Source organism: Manacus candei, unplaced genomic scaffold (genome assembly GCF_025592945.1).
Source record: "Manacus candei isolate 608988 ecotype Guabito, Panama unplaced genomic scaffold, ASM2559294v1 h1tg000148l, whole genome shotgun sequence".
Classification (NCBI taxonomy): Eukaryota; Metazoa; Chordata; class Aves; order Passeriformes; family Pipridae; genus Manacus; species Manacus candei.
In genome coordinates this window covers 1,418,617-1,438,963 of record NW_026138196.1, presented here as the reverse complement: position 1 = coordinate 1,438,963, position 20,347 = coordinate 1,418,617, and the positions used below count along the sequence as shown (strand labels likewise).

General features: G+C 53.4%; 1 protein-coding gene across 4 annotated transcripts; it reads right to left on the bottom strand.

The window, feature by feature from the left end:
* Positions 1-3,172: 3,172 nt before the first annotated feature.
* Positions 3,173-19,563, bottom strand: LOC127462975 (ubiquitin carboxyl-terminal hydrolase CYLD-like). 4 transcript variants are annotated; one of them, XM_051771913.1, is made up of 15 exons: positions 19,517-19,563; positions 16,580-17,050; positions 14,887-15,168; positions 14,358-14,427; positions 12,343-12,563; positions 11,742-11,895; positions 11,243-11,384; positions 10,579-10,689; positions 9,561-9,652; positions 8,802-8,868; positions 7,762-7,891; positions 7,440-7,548; positions 7,174-7,292; positions 6,042-6,261; positions 3,173-4,856 (listed from the first exon to the last, which is right to left on the bottom strand). In XM_051771913.1, the coding sequence occupies exons 2-15, from the start codon at positions 17,036-17,038 to the stop codon at positions 4,672-4,674; spliced, it is 2,361 nt and encodes a 786-aa protein (XP_051627873.1). In that variant the 5' UTR covers positions 17,039-17,050; positions 19,517-19,563; the 3' UTR covers positions 3,173-4,671. The 4 variants fall into 4 exon arrangements, 3 of the variants coding, with proteins under 3 accessions (XP_051627873.1, XP_051627872.1, XP_051627874.1); XM_051771912.1 differs by lacking the exon at positions 19,517-19,563 and adding an exon at positions 17,321-19,467; XM_051771914.1 differs by lacking the exons at positions 3,173-4,856; positions 6,042-6,261; positions 7,174-7,292; ... (1 more) ...; positions 7,762-7,891; positions 19,517-19,563 and adding exons at positions 8,113-8,712; positions 17,321-19,467.
* Between the last annotated feature and the right edge of the window lie 784 nt (positions 19,564-20,347).

The following is a 20,347-nucleotide window of genomic DNA, read 5'->3' as shown; positions in this document are numbered from 1 at the left end:
CCCAATGTGTCCCCATCCCTGTGTCCCCATCCCTGTGTCCCCCAAAGTGCTGCCACCCCTCTGTCACCACCCCTGTGTCTCCAATGTGCTGCCATTCCTGTGTCCCCAAAGTGTCCCCACCCCTGTGTCCCCTCTGCTGCCATGTCCACGTGCCCTCTGTCCATGGTGTCACCAACCCCGTGTCCCCACCCCTGTGTGCCCTGTACTGCCATCCCCGTGTCCCCACCCCCATGTCCCCTGTGCTGCCATCCCCTGTGCCCTCTGTCCCTGGTGTCACCACCCCTGTGTCCCCACCCGTGTCCCCTGTGCTGCCATCCCTGTGTCACTACCCCTGTGTCCCCTGTACTGCCATCCCCGTGTCCCCACCCCCGTGTCCCCTCTGCTGCCACCCCCGTGTGCCCTCTGTCCCGTATCCCCAGTGTGTCCCCACCCCTGTGTGCCCTGTGCTGCCATCCCCTGTGCCCTGTCCTGTGTCCCCAATGTGTCCCCATCCCTGTGTCCCCATCCCTGTGTCCTCCCGTGTTGCCATCCCATGTCCCCCATGTGCCACTATCCCCGTGTGCCCTGTGTGCCACCCCCCCGGTGCCCTGTGTCCCCCCCTGTGCCACCCCTGTGTGCCCAGTGTCCCAGCTCTGGGGCCATCCCTGTGTCCCCACGTGCTGCCATCCCCGTGTTTCGTGTCCCCTGTGTCCCCACCCCTGGTGCCCCATGTCCCCTGGGTGCCACCACCCCTGGTGACCTGTGTGCCACCGTCCCTGTGTCCCCTGTGTGCCACTATCCCTGTGTCCTCCTGTGTGCCACTATCCCTGTATCATCCTGTGCCACCGTCCCTGTGTCCCGTGTGCCACCATCCCGGTGTCCCCTGTGCCACCATCCCTGTGTCCCCTGTGCCACCGTCTCTTTGTGTCCCGTGTGCTCCCACCCCATCCCAGTGTCCCCTGTGCCACCATCCCTGTGTGCCCCCCTGTGCCACCATCCCATGAGCCCTGTCCCCTGTGTCTGCCGCGTGCTGCCATCCCCGTGTCCCCTCTGTGCTGCCATCCCCATGTCCCCTGTGTGCCACCATCCCTGTGTGTCCCATGTCCCCTCTGTGCTGCCATCCCCGTGTTCCGTGTCCCTGTTCCCCTCCCATTTCCCCGCCCGCTCCTCCCCGTCCCACCCCCGTCCCTCCCGGTGTCCCCTCCCGGTGTCCCCTCCCTTGTCCCCGTGTCCCCGCCCCGCGAAGGCTCCTCCCGCCGCCGGGGCCTGGGGACAGCGAGGACACGGGGGAGGGAGGGACAGGGGAGGGTGGCACCCGGGACACACGGGAAGGGAGGGTGGCACACAGGGGACAGGGCACCAGGGATGGCGGCACGCGGGACACCAGGGGTGGTGGCACCCAGGGGACAACGGAGCACAGGGATGGGGACCCAGGGGACATGAAACACGGGGATGGCAGCACAGGGGGGGGACACAGGACAGCGGGGATGGGGACCCAGGGGACACTGGACAGGGATGGCAGCACGTGGGGACACAGGGATGGCGACAGACCCAGGATATGGGACACAGAGGGGACACGGATACAGGGGTGGCAGCAGGGGGGGACACAGGGCACCAGGGATGGTGGCACACGGGAGACACGGGGATGGTGGCACACGGGGGGACAAGGGGATGGTGGCACACGGGGGACACGGGAGAGGGAACTGGGGACAGGAAACTCCCCCCCGGAGACCAAATCCTGAGCGCACAGAAAGGGATCTTCCCACCAAATCAGCCCTGGGACACCCCTGGGAAATCCTTGGAACACCCCCGGGACATCCCTGGGACATCCCATGGGACACCCCGTGGGACATCCTGTGGGACATCCCGTGGGACATCCCGTGGGACATCCTGTGGGATATCCCTGGGACATCCCGTGGGACATCCCTGGGACATCCTGAGGGACACTCCTGGGACATCCCTGGGAAATCCTTGGAACACCCCTGGATCATCCCTGGGACATCCCGTGGGACATCCCTGGGACATCCCATGGGACACTCCTGGGACACCCCTGGCTGATCCTCTGCCTTCCCTATTCCAAGCTTGGTCTCTGTGGCCACATCCCTCTCTTTCCCATTCTGTTTGCATTCCCTGGAAGGTGGAGGCTGCTTCCAGGTTAATCCTGGATTCAGGTTAATCCTGGCTCCAGGTGGATCCTGGCTCCAGTGAAAAACCCTAATTCCAGTGAAAACCCAATTTCCAATAAAAACCCTAATTCCACTGAAAACCCTAATTCCAGTAAAACCCTAATTCCAGTAAAACCCTAATTCCAGTGAAAACCCTAATTCCAGTGGAAAACCCTAATTCCAGTAAAACCCTAATTCCAGTGAAAACCCCTATTTTCAGTGAAAACCTTAATTCCACTGAAAAACCCTAATTCCACTGAAAACCCCCAAATTCCAGTGAAAACCTTAATTCCACTGAAAACCCTAATTCCACTGAAAAACCCTAATTCCACTGAAAAAAACTAATTCCAGTATAAAACCCTAATTCCAGTAAAACCCCCTAATTCCACTGAAAACCCTAATTCCAGTAAAAACCCTAATTCCAGTGAAAACCCTAATTTCACTGAAAACCCTAATTCCACTGAAAACCCTAATTCCACTGAAAAACCCTAATTCCACTGAAAACCCTAATTCCAGTATAAAACCCTAATTCCAGTAAAAACCCAAATTCCAGTGAAAACCCTAATTCCACTGAAAAACCCTAATTCCACTGAAAACCCCTAATTCCAGTAAAAAACCCAAATTCCAGTGAAAACCCTAATTCCACTGAAAACCCCTAATTCCAGTAAAAAACCCAAATTCCAGTGAAAACCCTAATTCCAGTAAAAACCCTAATTCCACTGAAAACCCCTAATTCCAGTAAAAAACCCAAATTCCAGTGAAAACCCTAATTCCAGTGTAAAACCCTAATTCTACTGAAAACCCCTTAGCAGCTCCAGCGGGAGGAAAATCCCCCAGAAGCTCCCCATTCCCAAGGATCATTCCCACCCTCCTCACTTTGGATCTTCCCATTGCCAGGGAAGAGAATAATTAAGAGCTTAACAAACCCGCTGGTCACTATTCCCAAAATCCCGACAAGCTGGAGCATCTCCAGCCGTGGGCGCCGTGTTCCCTTTGGAGAGAAGAAAAAACTCCAGGAAAACCAGGAATATTTCGCCGGAAGTTCCATATTTTTTTTTTTTTTAGAGCAAAGCACCAAAAAATCCCGGAGTTCATTGTGCCTGAGGAAAGGTTGTCCTGAGTTTTTTGGGGAAAGAGGAATGAAGAACGACTTGGGTGGACGAGGGGAGCGACCTGTGCCAGTGGAATTCCTGGAATTCCCCCTATCACCCCCAAGGATTTGATTCCCAATGTCCGGAGGGAATCCAAGTGAAACCACTTTGGTCCTGGCACCGGGCACAGAAGCTCCCGGGGGTTCCTTCAGGAATTTATGGATATTGAGGAGATTCCCCTTCTCCAGGATGGACAATCCCAGCTCTTCCAGCCTCTCCTGCTCCAATCCCTTCATCCAATCCCTTCATCCCTTCACGGCTCTTCCTTGGATTCTCTTCGTCTCTCCCGGACTGGGGAGCTCAAACCAGGCCCAGAACTCCAAGTGGGACTTATCCAAGTGGAAGGATTCCATAGGGATTGGAATGCCAAGAAGATCCTAAACCGCGTGGCCCGAGCCACCGGGACGGATCCGAAGCCGGGTGGGAAAATTCCTGCACTAAACAGGGAAAAGAAAGAAAAGAGCAGGGAGAGGGGTTAAAGCTGCAAATCCAGGATTCCTGGAGGTGTCCCACAAGGTTTTGGGTGTCCCGCCGCTGGAATTCCACGTCCATGAATCCCCCAGTTCACGAATTTATTAAACTTCATGGAATATCAATTCCCACCGAATCCCGAAACTTTCCTGGACTCAGGGCAGGAAATCCAAAAGTGTTTTTTTGTTTATTTGGGGTTTTTCCCATTTCTGCCCTTGGAATTCCGGTGTTTGGCACCGAACTTGGAAGCTGACGTGGAAAAAAAAAAATCGGGATGGGAAGTGCTCAAGAGTCAAGTGGAAACCCCAAATCCCGCACGGAGTTTGCCGAAGGGAGGGAGCAGCAGGTGTTCCATCCTTCTTCCAGTTTTCTTCTTCCAGGAATGTCTGGTTTTAAGGGATATTTTCAGCTTGAGACGCCTGAGGGATGGCGGGAAAAAAGTGCTGGATATAAGGGAAGTGCAGATAATCGAGGGATTTAGAGGGAAAACCCCTCCTCCTGATCCATCCCAACCGGCTCCCACCCGGTTTTCCCACTCCCCCGAATCCAGGCGAGGATGTTTTTAGGGAAGGGGAGGCTGCGGATTCCTTGTGCTCCCCGAAAAGCTGAGGATGAATCCCAGTGCTTTGGTTGCTGCTGGTCCTCGGCTTTGGAGGGACGGGAGAAAAGGAGGGCGGGAAGGGAAAAGGGCGGGATGGGAACGTGCGGAACGAGACGGGATCCGGGCGTCAATAATTCCAAAGTCCAGCTGTGCCCACGAGATAAAGCCTGGATTTCCCAAACCCGTGGATAGCGGGATACCAGGAGAGGTAAGAAGAGGTTCCCAAGTGCAGCTTGTTGCGTCCAGACTCGGCTTGTTCCCGAGGGGCTGGGAAGCGATCCCGGATTCCCGAGGCCGCTCCAGGTCACTTGTACAGGGCCATTTTCCGGCTCTGGAACAGGTACATGTAGGCGTCACAGAAGAGCCTTTTGGCCACTCCATCCATATCCCGGGGCTGCTCCAGGGCCAGCCCGGCCAAGGGCAATTCCAGGTATTTGGCGACCTCCGGGCACAGCGTCACGGCGGGAATGTTGAAGCCGCTTTCGCCACCTACGGCAGGGAAAAGGAGGGAAGGCCCGGCTCAGATCCCGAGGGATGAGCTCCTGCAGCTCCAGGAGATACCTGGAGGTCAAAAGCGCTGGAAGAGGTTGGATGAGGGGGGAACATCCACATTCCAGAGCCTAAAGGGGCTCCAGGAGAGCTGGAGAGGGAATTGGGATGAGGGATGGAGAGACAGCACACAGGGAATGGCTTCCCACTGCCAGAGGGTTGGATGGGATACTGGGAAGGAATTCTTCCCTGGGAAGGTGGGGAGGGGTTGGAATGGAATTCCCAGAGAAGCTGTGGCTGCCCCATCCCTGGAAGTGCCCAAGGCCAGGTTGGAACAACCTGGGATAGTGGGAGGAGTCCCTGCCCATGGAAATGGGGGTTGGAATTCCTTGACCTTCAAAATTCCCTTCCAACCCAAAGCATTCCATGATAAGAACAAAGTGGGAAGGACAGGAGAATAATCCATGCCCAGCTGGGACTGGGTTTAAATCCCTGTGTTTAATTCCCACGTAGCCAGAGGATGTAATCACCTAGAAGAACTCCCACCATGAGTTGGCCATGGATGGAATCTCCTGGAAGAATTCCCACTTTGGCTTGGCCATACTTTTTTCTGGAATCTAATTCAATGGAAGCAAGATCCAGAGAGAGACTAAACAGAACATGGAATTTCAGAGGGAAAAGGTGGATTTGCTTAAATGTATCCAGAGGATGGAAGCTCCTGGAAGAACTCCCACCTTGGCCTGGCCATGGATGGAACCTCCTGGAAGAACTCCCACCTCGGCCTGGCCATGGATGGAAGAACCTGGAAGAACTCCCACCTCGGCTTGGCCCTATTTTTTTCTGGAGTCTAATTCAATGGGAGCAAGATCCAGAGAGAGACTAAGCTGGACAGGGAATTTCAGAGGGAAAAGGTGGACTTGTTTGAACATATTCAGAGATGGAAGCTCCTGGAAGAACTCCCACCTCGGCCTGGCCATGGATGGAAGCTCCTGGAAGAACTCCCACCTTGGCCTGGCCATGGATGGAAGCTCCTGGAAGAACTCCCACCTCGGCTTGGCCCTATTTTTTTCTGGAGTCTAATTCAATGGGAGCAAGATCCAGAGAGAGACTCAGCTGGGCAGGGAATTCCAGAGGGAAAGGGTGTGCTGAGCAGCTCCCGGGAGCTTCCGGAATGCCGGCGCTCACCATGCCGGTCGGCCATGCTGTCGAAGAACATCCAGTGCTCCTTCCCGGGGCCGTACTTGACGAAGGCCACGTAGTGACTGGTCTCGATGCAGAGCACGGCAAAGAGCTCCAGCTTCTCCCGAGGGATCGGCTGCCTCCGCCGGGAATTCCACCGCTGGAATTCCTCCGGGATGTGCAGCCGCGCCGGTTTGTGTGCTTTGCGTCGGTGATGGGAGTGAACCTGAGGGAGGGGATGGGAATGAGCCTGAGGGGATGGGAATGATCCTCAGGGAGGGGAGTGAACCTGAGGGGATGGGAATGATCCTGAGGGGGTGGGAATGATCCTGAGGGAAGGAACAGGAATGATCCTGAGGGGATGGGAATGATCCTGAGGGAGGGGATGGAAATGATCCTCAGGGAAGGGATGGGAACAATCCTGAGGGAGGGGAATGATCCTGAGGGAGGGGACGGGAATGATCCTGAGGGAGGGGATGGGAATGATCTTGAGGGAGGGGACGGGAATGATCTTGAGGGAGGGGACGGGAATGATCCTGAGGGAGGGAATGGGAATGATCCTGAGGGTGGGGAGAGGCTGGGATTGACCCTGGGAAAGGGGACAGGGGTCGCATTCCCAGTTTATTCCCAAATAATTCTCTGACTCCTGTGTTCCCTGGATGTCTGGGAATGCTGTTGTGGCAACAGCCTGGCAGGAAGAAGCTGAAACTGGAGCCTGTCACCCTCCAAGAAGGTTTGGGAATCCTCATGGTGAGGGATCAGCACCCAGTTTTGTGCAGGATTAGGGGCTTTTATGGAATAGGTTAGGATTTGTGCTTTTTTATGGAATAGGTTGTCTGGAGAACCTGTGGATGTGAAGCTGAAATGTCCAAGGCCAGGCTGGACAGGGCTTGGAGCAACCTGGGATAGTGGAAGGTGTCCCTGCCCATGGCAGGGGGTTGGAATTCCATGATAATTAAGCTCCCTCCCAACCTGAACCATTCCATGATTTTATGATTCCATGATTCTTTAGGCTCTGTGTGAGCAGAGGGTTCAGCACCCTGTGGGAATGACTCCGTGCCCAACATCCAGGGAAATTTTGGGAGGGTTCAACCTCATGCCGAGAGTGGATTCCTGGGGAGCATCCAAGGAAAAATACCTGTCTGGAGCAGGAGCTGCAGAACTGCTTCAGGCCCGTGGCTGAGAACACCTGGTCCTGGAAACATTCCAAACATTCCAGGGTGGCAACATCTCCACACAGGCAGCATTCCCTGGGACCTGCAGGGACAACAGAGGCTGGGGCTTCCCCAGATCCCCCCCTGAAATCCAGCTTGTCCCGCCAAAACCGTGGGGAATTCTTCCTTGGGGAAGGAGGAGGATCCCACCCTGATCCCAAGAGCTCCCGGCCCGTCATTCCCAACTCACTGTCCAGCAGCAGGTCTGTGATGTCCAGCTCCAAGGAAGGGATGATTTTGCTGAACATTTTGTATTCCTTCCCAAAACGGGGCATTTGGATAATGAAGCAGGATGGGATCTGGGGAAAGGAAAGGGGAAAAGAAAGGGAAATCGGAAGAGTCAAAGCTTGGAGGTTCCGCTCTAAATTTGGGAATGAAGACTTCCCGCTGCGGTTTCTAGCGGGATAAAAGGGAAATGGGGAAAGCTGAGCCCTTTTTCCCAAGTCAGGCTTGGATTCGGTGTTGGATGTGGGACCCAGAAGGTATTTAGGAAGCAGAGGGAAGGGCCTCACCTCCACCAGCTTCAGATCCGAGGACAGGAAGGAACGTTCCACCAACTGCTGCACGTTGGGAACCACCAGATCCTCCTGCTTATCCAGGAAGATCTGGTAGCAGTAACAATCCTGCTCCCGCCCTCCTGACCTGCAGGGAATAGTCGTGGGATGGCTGAGAATCCTCCAGAGGATTCTCCCTGAGGATTCTCCCGCCGGAGCTTCCGGGCTCCAGGCACCGGGGGTGGTTTGGTGCCACACCCAGCCCTTTATCCACGTGGAAATCCCACATTTGTGCCATGGGAAGGGGGGATAAGTAGGACTTTCAGCCTTGTTGTCCCCCCCTGTAGCACCAAATCCCGCTCCCATGGGTAAAATTCCTGGATATAAATATAAAAAAAAAATCCTGGGAGCGGCTTTTAAGCCTGACAATCCAACGGTTGCTCCGGTGGGAGATCCATTGATATCCCCATCACTGAGCTGTTCCAGGAGAGCTCCCACAAGGCCTCCATCCAGCAGGGGAAGGATTTCCTCAGGATAACCCCACGCAGGGGAGCTGCAGCACAGAGGCCCCCTTTGTGCTCGGCCTTTTCCCGGCGTTCCCGGATCCACAAAGGAGCGCGGAGATCCAACAATCCCCTTCTGTTACTTTTGGCTTCCTCCAGCCCCTCATCCCCTTTGTGGGAGTCCTGGGATGGCATCCATGGGCTCTGGGATGGGAGCCAGCTCGGCAGCCTGGATGCATCCCAGATTTATCCAAAGGCTGTTGGATCCTGCTGGCTCTGCCCTCAAACCCCTTCTCGGCTCTCCCCGAGGGTGGGACGAGGCTTTTTATCCCGATTTTCCGAAGGCAGCGCCTTCCAGGGAGAGCTCGGAAGTGTTTTTTCCTGGCTGGGAAGATCCCAACAAGCAGGATCACGGGGGACAGCAGAAGGAGCTGCCCAAAACTCGGAGCTGTGCTTCCAAAAAGCTCTGTGGAAAGGGAAAACCCAGGACCCTCAAACCCAGGGAATGTGAGGTGGAAAACCTGGGAATTGCATCCCTCAGCTGTGGAAACCTACTGGAGTTTCAAGAGTGGCTCCATTCCCAGGATCTGCTGCATTATGAGGTTGAGGAATTCCTCGGGATCTGGAAAGGGGAGGGAAAAGGGATGGGAGCCAAAAGCTGCCAGGGAAACACGAGCCAACATTCCATGAACCTGGAATTTCATTTTTTAGGTGAGGGGGCAACCGGGATAAAGGCTGAGAGCACTTGGATAAGGCACAAATCCCAAGGGGAGCATGGAAAAGGCAAACCAGCCTTGGGATACTGCACTTTCATGGAATCCTGGAATGGTTTGGGTGGGAAGGAACCGTAAAGATCATCCAGTTCCAACCCCCTTCCATAGGTAGGGACACCTCCCACTATCCCAGGTTGCTCCAACCTGGCCTTGGACACTTCCAGGGATGGGGAAGCCACAGCTTCTCTGGGAATTCCATCCCAGCCCCTCCCCACACCCTCCCAGGGAAGAATTCCTTTCCAATATCCCACCTCACCCTGCCCTCTGTCTGTTTAATCCCATTCCCCGTGTCCTATCCCTCCATCCCTCATCCCAATTCCCTCTCCAGCTCTCCTGGAGCCCCTTTAGGCTCTGGAAAGGGCTCTATGGACACGGAAAGTTTTAAAAGCCGAAAACATTTTCCGTGTGAATTTTGCCATAAATCACCGGCTCCTTAAAGCACATTCCCGGGAAAAGCCCAAAATTCAGCGGTCGGCTGGTGCCTGGATGAGGCAAAACACAGGGAAGCAGCCCTGAAAAAGCTCCAGAGGGAGCTCCTGACCTTTCTCAGCGTTGGTGAAGCTGGAACATTGGCCCTTGTCCGTGAGCTGCTCCCGGAGGTGCATCACGCTGCTGGCCCGGACAAATCCAGTCCTGGAACGACAACCGGCTCCGGGTGATCCCTCCAGGGCATTTCAATCATGGAATGGGTTGGGTGGGAAGGGATTCTAACCTGCAGGGATGCCACCCACTATGCCAGGTTGCTCCAAGTTGCATCCCTTGGACGCTTCCAGGGACAGGGCAGCCACCGCTTCTCTGGGAATTCTATTCCAGCTGCTCACCACCCTCATAGGGAAGAATTCCTTCCCAGTATCCCACCTATCCCTGCCCTCTGGCAGTTTAAAGCCACTCCCCCTTGTCCTGTCCCTCCATCCCTCGTCCAAATTCCCTCTCCAGTTCTCCAGGAGCCCCTTTAGGCTCTGGAAGGTGGATGGTCTCCCCTCATCCAGCCTGGAATTCTTTGGGATCAATTGCTGATGAAGGTAAAGCTTCATCAACTCCAGGATTCCACCCAGAGGTGGTTGGAACCCCAGGAATCCCTGCTTTTTTCTTTCCCTGGGAAGTGCAGCTCCCAAGGTTTCTCCAGAGTGGGAGACTCTCATGGAAGGAGCTGGCACAGTCTCACATCCCAGGGAAAGGAACAACAGGAAGAACCATCACAGGATCATGGAATGGTTTGGGTTGGGAGAGATTGTTGAATTCCAACCCCCCTGTCCTGGGCAGGGACACCTCCCACTATCCCAGGTTGCTCCAACCTGCCCTTTGACACTTCCAGGGATGGGGCAGCCACAGCTTCTCTGGGAATTCCATCCCAGCCCCTCCCCATCCTCCCAGGGAGGAATTTCTTCCCAATATCCCACCTAAACCTACTCTCTGGCAGTGGGAAACCATTCCCTGTTCTCCTGTGGGATGTGGCTGGCAGGAAAAATCCCTTTCCCTCGGTGCCAGCTCCCAGCTCCAGGGTCAGCAGAGAAGGAATGAAGGCAGAGGGAAAACTCCCGGCATTCTCAGAGACTCACCTCCGGAGGGGATTCACGATCTCATCCCGCAGAATTCCCTGCACATTCCTGTCATTCAGTGGGAAGGGCATGAAGAGCATGGAGTCCAGCACGGACGTGCAGGAGAAGAGGCTGTGGAAAGAGTGGGATGGGTTTAATCCCGATGGATTGGGAGCAACGGCCGGAACCCAAAATGCCGGTGGATGGTGACAGTCGATGGCTGGGATGCTCAAGATTCCATGCATGGAATGACAGGGAGGTGAGGGACAGCACAGCTGGATCAATGGACACTGGGAGACAGCAAGGGAAGAGCTCAGGGAGAAGGGAATTCCTACTTGGCAGCCAAAACTCAGGGAAAGGCCCCAGGGAGTCTTTTCCTCTCCAAACAGCCCAGCTGGGACCTCCCGGGTGGGTTCTTGGGAAGTGATTCCAGCCACAACTTCCGGGGACAGAGCCAGCACGGTCCGAGTTCGGAAAACCGGGAGCTCTCAGCACCCTGGAGGACAAGACACACGGGAACGGGGAGGGGGGTTCCTCAGGGCTGGAAAGCCTTCCAGGGTTGGGAATGAGCTGGAAAAGCAGCCTCGGGGCTCCGTCTCCGTGGTTTTATCCCACCGACGCAGAAATCCAGGGAAGTGCTGCGATTTAGGGATTAAAACCCCGCTCAGGGAAGCCATTTCCTCACCTGAAGAGAGCTGCATCCATGTAGCAGGAATTACAGTGGCCTTGGATGCCCTTCATCCGGCCCCGCAGGACGCGCACGGCCGCCTCGTTCCGGAGGGGAGGAAAACTCTCCGGAGGAGCCCGGGGAAGAACTTCCCGTTCTCCTGCAAGGAAAACAAATCCCTTGGAGTCCCCAAATCCTCAGTGGCATCTCAGCCCTTCCCTGATTCCTCCCCCATGAGTCATAAGCTGAGCCTAAAACTCCAAGGTGGCTTCTCAATCCGGGTTTTCCCGGTTTCCCGAATCGCTTACGACCTCTCGCGCCGGTAGGGATGTTCCCTATGGAAGTTTTTTTAGGTTGGGAAAGACCTCTGAGACCTTTGGAGTCCCACCCTGAAGCCAGCAGTGCCAGGGGTGTGGTGGGGCACAGATGCCACCAGAACCCAGGACTCAAAGCAGGTGAAGGACCTCCCTTCTCCACGGGAAGTCTTCCCAGTTTTCCCGCTTCCCGGAGGACTCACCGTATTCCAGGAGGGAGGGGTGGGCGTCGGGAAGGCTCTGGAAGCGCCGGTCGGGCTGGCAGGAGTTGAGCCTCACAAAGAGGCCGCGTTTTGGGGCGCAGTGGAAGTAGGACTTGCCCAACCACTCGCCCCCGGTGACCCCCTTGTCTTCATCCTGGAGAAGACATCCGGGAATGGCAGGATTTATGGGATCAGGGAGTTGGAAAAGAGCTCTGAGGCTCTGAGAGCCCACACCACCGCTAAACTGTGTCCCCCACAAAGGGCCACATCCACAGGGATGGGAAATCCCTCCAGGAATGGGGATCCCACCCCCGCCCTGGGCAGCCCCTTCCAGTGCTTTACAACCCTTTCCAGGAAGGAATTTTCCCAATATCCCGCCTAAACCTCCCCTGGTGCAACTTGAGGCCGTTCCCTCTTGTCCTGTCCCTTGTCCCCCGATCCCACCCATTTCCACCTTCCTGTCCCCTTGGATCCCCCCTGATCCCCCTTTTCTCCAGGATGAGCCCCCCCAGCTGCTCCAAACCCTTCCCGGCTCCGTTCCCTTCCCGGGACGCGCTCCCAGCCCCTGGATGTACCCGGAGATCCCAAATCTGCCCCTCACCAGTTCCACTCCAGCCATTTTCTCCTTAATCTGGGGCAGGAATCCCAACCAGCGGATGATTCCCGACACTTGGCTCCCCTTGTCCAAGGCGATCTGGACCATGGAGTTCACTTCCAGGGGGGAATTCCCACCGTCGCCCTCCTCGCCGCTCTCGCTCGTCTCCTCTTTCCTTGGATTTGGGGGTCCCAAACCCACGTCGGAGTCGAAGGACGGAAACAAACCTGGCGGACGACACAAAACGTCGGGTGAGGCGGGAATTAATATTATGGAACCTCTGGATCTCCCCTAATTCCAGATCTGTTCTGGAATTCCAGGCCACACAGATGAGCACAAGGTGTAATTCCCAACGGATGGCCAAGCTGGTCCAACAGGATGACAGGGAATCATGGAAATCATAGAACCATAGAATCAGCTGGGTTGGAAGGGACCTCTGAGATCATCAAATCCAACCCTTGATCCAACCCCGCTGTGGTTCCCAGCCCATGGCACTGATGCCACATCCGGTCTTTTTAAAAATCTCCAGGGATGGAGAATCCCCCACTTCCCTGAGCAGCCCATTCCAATGGCTGAGCACCCTCTCTGGAAAGAATTCCTTCTCAATATCCAACCTAAACCTCCCCTGGCACAGCTTGAGACCGAGCCCTCTTGTCTTGCTGATTGTTGCCTGGGAAAAGAGACCAACCCCCACCCAGTTCCCCCCTCCTGTCAGGGAGTTGCAGAGAGTGAGGAGGTCTCCCCTGAGCCTCCTCCTCTCCAGGCTGAGCCCCCCCAGCTTCCTCAGCCTCTCCTCATGGGAATTGTGCTCCAGACCCTTCACCAGCCTTGTTGCTCTCTGGACCTGCTCCAGCACCTCAATGTCCTTCCTGAACTGAGGGCCCAGAACTGGACACAGCACTCCAGGTGTGGCCTCACCAGTGCTGAGTCCAGGGGCAGAATCACTTCCTTGGACCTGTTGGCCACACTGTTCCTGATCCAGGCCAGGATCCATTGGCCTTCTTGGCCACCTGGGCACACTCTGGCTCCTGTTCAGCTTCTTGTCCATCCAAACTCCCAGCTCCCTTCCTGCCTGGCTGCTCTCCAGCCCCTCTGTCCCAGCCTGTGGAGCTGCCGGGGGTTGTTGTGGCCAAAGTGCAGGACCTGGCACTTGGCCTGGTTGAACCTCATCCCGTTGGAATCAGCCCAACTCTCCAAACTCTCCAGGTCCCTCTGCAGAGCCCTCCTGCCTTCCAGCTGATAGACACTCCCGCCCAGCTTAGTGTCATCTGCAGATTTGCTGATGGTTCACTTGATCCCCTCATCTAAATCATCAATAAAGACATTAAACAGAACTGGGCCCAGCACTGATCCCTGGGGACACCACTGGTGACCGGATCCCAACTGGATGCAGCTCCATCCCCACCACTCTGGGCCCGGCCCTCAGCCAGTTCCTAACCCAGCCCAGAGTGCCCCTGTCCAAGCCTTTTCCAGGATTATCCCATGGGAGACGGTGCCCAAGGCTTTGCCAAAGTCCAGACACATCCACACCTTCCCCTCATGCCCCAGGTGGGTCACAAAAGGAGCTCAGGTTGGTCCAACAGGCCCTGCCCTTCCTCAACCCATCCCGGCTGGGTCTGATCCTTGGATGTCCCTGTTCCCTCTTTCCCGGCCTCGGAGCTAATCCAGCCCTTCTTAAACTCCTGGAATGGCAGCAGGGGGTTCTTCCCGAATTTTTCTGCCTTTATGGAGACGAATCAGCGAAAATTCCAATGATTTTTGGAGAGATCCCACCGATTCCTTGCCTTTCCCAACGACTCCCACCGGAGCTTTTCCCACCCCGCTCCATCTCCCACTAAATTAAAGCCTCTTCCCAGAGGAAAAACTCTTCTTCCCGGGATTCACCCAAAGAATTCCGTCTGGAACTCGGGGATTTTTCTATAAATCCCGATCGGCTCAGCTTTTATTGGATTTTCAGACCTTGCAGAGAGGGAATAAATCCCAAATTCCCTCCCTGGAATTCCCACAGGGCGATCACCTACTCGGCAAACTCTCCTTCACCACAGAATCCATTGGGATTTCCCGGAAAATATCAGTCGTTCCTTCTTCTTCCTGAAAAGAGAGGAAGGAAAACAAAAAAATCCATCAGAAAACGCTGGAATAAGAGGGAATTCTGGAATTCTGTTTTTTTTTTAAGATGTTTTTCCCAGTTTTTTTTTCCATTGGAAAATTCAAAAATCTGAATTTTAAACTGGAAAATCCGAATTTTAAACTGGAAAATCTTAATTTTAAACTGGAAAAATCTGAATTTTAAACCAGAAAATCCCAATTTAAACTGGGAAAATCTGAATTTTAAACCGGAAAATCTGAATTTTAAACCAGAAAATCCATATTTTAAACCGGAAAAATGTGAATTTTAAACTGGAAAACCTGAAAATCTGAATTTTAAACTGGAAAAATCTAAATTTTAAACCAGAAAATCTGAATTTTAAACCGGAAAATCCAAATTTTAAAAATTCCCCCCCAGCCCTGCTCCCAAAAAAAAAAAACACCTGGAAAAGCCGCTCCTACCGGACAAACCCTGACGAACCACCGGTTCCCTTCCCGGTAAACGGCCATGGCGATTCCCTTGGTGGGGATCTCATCCACGTAAAAGCTGACGGCGTCTCCCACTTTTACGGGAAGCGCCTCTTCCTCGGCCTCCTTGGGCTTCCCATTCCCGGAATTCTCACCCGCGCCGGGATCGAACTGGATCTTGCTGAAGGGCAGGAAGATCCCGCAGTTCTTCCGGCACTGGAAGAACTCGGTGCCGTGGTAGGAGCCGTCGCTTCGCCCGCGGTTTTCCCCTTCCCCCTGGAAAATAGGATGGGAAGGGATGTCACGCTCAAAAATATCATGGAATTTCCTTGGAAGGGAGATCCCACAGTTCCTCTGGCACTGGAAGAACTCGGTGCCGTGATGGGATCCGTTCCTTATCCCTGTTTTCCCCCTTTCCCTGGAAACAGAAAGGGATGTCACACACACACAGATATGATGGAAAAATAAGGAATTTCCTTGGAAGGGAGATCCCACAGTTCCTCCAGCACTGGAAGAACTCAGTGCCATGATGGGATCCATCGCTTCTCCCTGTTTTCCCCTTTCCCTGGACACAGAAAGGGATGTCACACACACAGATATGATGGAAAAATAAGGAATTTCCTTGGAAGGAGATCCCACAGTTCCTCTGGCACTAGAAGAACACAGTGCCGTGATGGGATCTGCTGCTTCTCCCTGTTTTCCCCCTTTTCCCTGGAACTGGAAAGGGATGTCACACACACACAGATATGATGGAAAAATAAGGAATTTCCTTGGCAGGAAGATCCCACAGTTCCTCCCGGCATTGGAAGAACTCGGTGCCATGATGGGATCCATCATTTATCCCTGTTTTACCCCCTCTCCCTGGAAATGGAAAGGGATGACACACCCAAAAATATGATGGAAAACCAAGGAATTTCCTGGGCAAAATAAACCATCCCCCAGTTCCTCCTGCACTGGAAGAACTCGGTGCCGTGATGGGATCCGTTCCTTATCCCTGTTTTCCCCCTTTCCCTGGAATCGGAAAGGAATGTCACACACACACAGATATGATGGGAAAACAAGGAATTTCCTTGCAAGGGGGATCCCACAGTTCCTCCTGCACTGGAAGAACTCGGTGCCGTGATGGGATCTGTTGCTTATCCCTGTTTTCCTCCCCTCTCCTTGGAAATGGAAAGAGATGTCACACCCAAAAATATGATGGAAAAATAAGGAATTTCCTTGGAAGGGAGATCCCACAGTTCCTCCCGGCATTAGAAGAACTCGGTGCCGTGATGGGATCCATCATTTATCCCTGTTTTACCCCCTCTCCCTGGAAATGGAAAGGGATGACACACACAGAAATATGATGGAAAACCAAGGAATTTCCTGGGCAAAATAAACCATCCCCCAGTTCCTCCTGCACTGGAAGAACTCGGTGCCGTGATGGGATCCGTCGCTTCTCCCTGTTTTCCCCTTTTCCCTGGAAAACAGGCCAAAAAAAGATGTTGCACACACAGAAATATCATGGAAAAATAAGGAATTTCCTTGGAAGGGAGATCCCACAGTTCCTCCCGCACTGGAAGACCTCGGTACTATGATGGGATCTGCTGCTTCTCCCTGTTTTCTCCCTTTCCCAGGAAACAGAAAGGGATGTCACACCCAAAACCATCCCGGAAAACCCAGGAATTTTCCTTCCTGGCCACATTACCTGCAACTCCACCCCGAAGAACACCGGGGCCAGCACGGCCAAGCTGGGCTTGTAGATGCTCCCGACGTACCGGATCACCCCCGGGAAGAACTTCCGGTCGACCTCCACCATCACATTCCGGCCGGGAGCGGCTCCCAGCGCCGCTTCCAAGCTCAGCCTTTCCAGGAAGAAGCTCAGGCGTTCCTTGGGGTTGCCGATGGCCAGCAGGAAGCCGGCGGCTTCTTCCCGCAGGGGCTGCAGGATCCCGACGTTGACGGTGACGCCGGAGCCGTCGTCCAGCACGACGACCTTCAGGAAGCACGTGGGGGGCCCGGCCTCGGAAAAATTCCGGAGGTAGCTGCGCTCGCTGCAGAAGCACATGGTGCCAGCCTGGAAGTATTTGCTTCCGTAGGCACAGTCTTCCGTCAGGATGTAAAAGCAATTCCCGGACGCCACCGCTGGAGGCGGGAGGTTGGTCATGGCAGCGCTTCCCTGGAGGTGGGAGAAACTGGGAGTCAACTTCTGGAATTCCGGAGGGAGCCGGGTCGGGAGGAACTGGGAGGTCGCGGAGATGAAGAGAGGCGGGTGTTGGAGCAGAATTCCAGAAGGATCCGGGTCGGGAGAGGTCCCAGCCCCGAGTTGGGTGTTCAAAGCCTCGCCCGGTTGGGTCGGAGCGGCTCCGATGTCGGAGATCCCAAATCCTCCCTGCTCCCTTTTCCCAGTGTTTAATCACCCCCCCGGGGATCCAGAATTCCACCTAACCAGCTTTTCCATGGTCCTGCTCGTCCCAGTTTCCTCCCGGTCTCTCACTGGGCACCCATGGAAAAAAAATCCAGCTCTTCCTTCTCTCCTCGGGAAGAGAAGTAGAAAATCACGGAATGGGTTGGGAGGGACTTTAAGGATCATCTAATTCCAACTCCTGCCCCGGGCAGGGACACCTTGAACTAGTCCAGGTTGTTCCAAGCTCCATCCAGGCTGGAACAGGAACAATTCCAGGGATGAGGTGTCTCCTACAGCTCATCCGACCAGTTCAGCCAGAACGACCTCATTAAATTCCAGGTTTTCTTTCCTTGCTTACAAGAAGGAGGCAAAGGATAAACTCTGTCTTGGAAAATTCCATGGGAAGGGGATTCCTGGTCTGTCCCTCCAGCTCTTCTGTTTGTGTTACAGCTCATGAATATTCAAAAAACACGAATATTTTGAATATTCATGATATTCAAATCAGATGCAAAGCACCTCCCGAGGTACCAAATCCGCATCTTCCAGGATAAATATAGGAAAAGAAACACAAATGTTTGGGATCACGATGAGATTTGTTTTGGTGCTTGTTTTCCAGGGAAATTCTTGGGACTCCCAGAATTCCAGTAGCTAAAACCTGGCAATAAAAAAATCTGGGAAGTAAATTCAACTGCTGGAATTCCATCAGTGAAAATCTGGGAGTTAAATTCAACTGCTGGAATTCCACTGGTTAAATTCTGGGACTTTAATTCCAATAGTTCAATTCAGCAGGTAGAATTCCAGGAGTTAAATTCAACAGGTGGAATTCCAGGAGTTAAAACCTGGGAGTTAAATTCAGCTACTGGAATTCCACTGGTTAAATGCTGGGAGTTAAATTCCAGGAGTTAAATTCAACAGGTGGAATTCCAGGAGTTAAAACCTGGAAGTAAAAACCTGGGATTTAAATTCAACTGCTGGAATTCCACTGGTTAAAATCTGGGAGTAAAAATCTGGGAGTTAAATTCAACTACTGGAATTCCACTGGTAGAATTCCAGGAGTTAAATTCCACTGGTAGAATTCCAGGAGTTAAATTCCACTGGTAGAATTCCAGGAGTTAAATTCAACAGGTGGAATTCCGGGAGTTAAAACCCGGGAGTAAAAACCTGGGAGTTAAACTCAATTATTGGAATTCCACTGGTTAAATTCTGGGAGTTAAATTCCAATAGTTCAATTCAACAGGTGGAATTCCAGGAGTTAAAACCTGGAAGTAAAAACCTGGGATTTAAATTCAACTGCTGGAATTCCACTGGTTAAAATCTGGGAGTAAAAATCTGGGAGTTAAATTCAACTATTGGAATTTTCCACTGGTTAAATTCCAGGAGTTAAATCCCACTGGTAGAATTCCAGGGGTTAAATTCAACTGGCGGAATTCCAGGAGTTAAAACCTGGGAGGAAAAACCTGGGAGTTAAATTCAACTACTGGAATTCCACTGGTTAAAATCTGGGAGTTAAATTCAACCTCCAAAATTCCAGTGGTTGAAATCTGGGAGTTAAATTCCAGGGGTTAAATTCAACAGGTGGAATTCCAGGAGTTAAAACCTGGGAGGAAAAACCTGGGAGTTAAATTCAACTGCTGGAATTCCACTGGTTAAAACCTGGGAGTTAAATTCAACCTCCAAAATTCCAGGAGTTAAAATCTGGGAGTTAAATTCCAGGAGTTAAATTCAAGTAAACATTTTTCCTCATGAAAAGCAGACAAATAAACACTTTTTTTATCACGAAAACCACAAAAATACACTATTTTCCTCATCAAAACCTAAGAATAAATCGTTAAAAAAACCCCAAGAACTATTTCTTTTCCGCACCAAACCCCCAGAAATAAACCATGTTTCTCACCAAAAAAGAAACAAGAATAAACAATTTTATTCCTCAAAACCCAACAATAAACTACTTTATTCCTCAAAACCCAACAATAAACTATTTCACTCCTTAAAACCCAACAACAAACCGTTTTCCTTATGCAAAAAACCGCCCAAAACACGCGATTTTCCTCACCAAACCCCCCCAAAATAAACCGTTTTCCTCACGAATCCACAGGAATAACCCCTTTTTCCCCCTCGACCACTGTATTTCTGGGATATTCATCCCGGAATATCCCAAGTTTCGCCCGCTTTAGGGAGATAAAACCGGTTTTAAGAGCGGGGATTAGACTCGACCCCCCCTCATTCCCCCGCTCTCACCGTCGCCGCTCCGGCCCCGACGCTTCCGCGTCCGGGCGCGCGCGCGGCCCGGCAGCCAATGGGAAGCGGCGGGAGGGGGAGGTCGGCCAATGGGAAAGAGGGGGCGTGGCCAGGAGGGACAAAGGGGCGGGGTTTGGCGGCAAGTCCCGCCCCCTGCTGAGTAGAGGTGGGGGGGAAGGCGGAGGCGTGAGGGGGGGCGGGAACGGGGTGTTCCTATGGATCCGAATTCCTATGGATCCGAATTCCTATGGATCCGTGGGTGTTCCTATGGATCCGGATCCTGTGGATCCTAATTCCTATGGATCCGTGGGTGTCCCTGTGGCTCCGAATTCCTATGAAGCTGTGGGTGTCCCTGTGGCTCCGAATTCTATGGATCTGAATTCCTAGGAATCCGTGGGTGTCCCTGTGCCTCCGAATTCCTATGTATCTGTGGGTGCCCCTGTGGGTCCGAATTCTATGGATCTGAATTCCTAGGAATCCGTGGGTGTCCCTGGGGCTCCGAATTCCTGTGGATCTGTGGGTGTCCCCATGGAGCTGTGGGTGTCCTTACGGACCTGTGTCCCTATGGATCCGAATTCCTGTGGATCTGTGTGTGTCCCAGTGGATCGAAATTCCCACGGATCTGTGTGTGTCCCCATGGACACAAATTCCAACGGGTCTGTGTGTGTCCTCATGGAGCTGTGGGTGTCCCCCTGGATACAAATTCCAAAGGATCTATGTGTGTCCCCATGGAGTTGTGGGTGTCCCCATGGAGTTGTGGGTGTCCCCATGGAGCTGTGGGTGTCTCCATGTCCCCATGGATCTGTGTGTCCCCCCATGGACCTGTGTCCC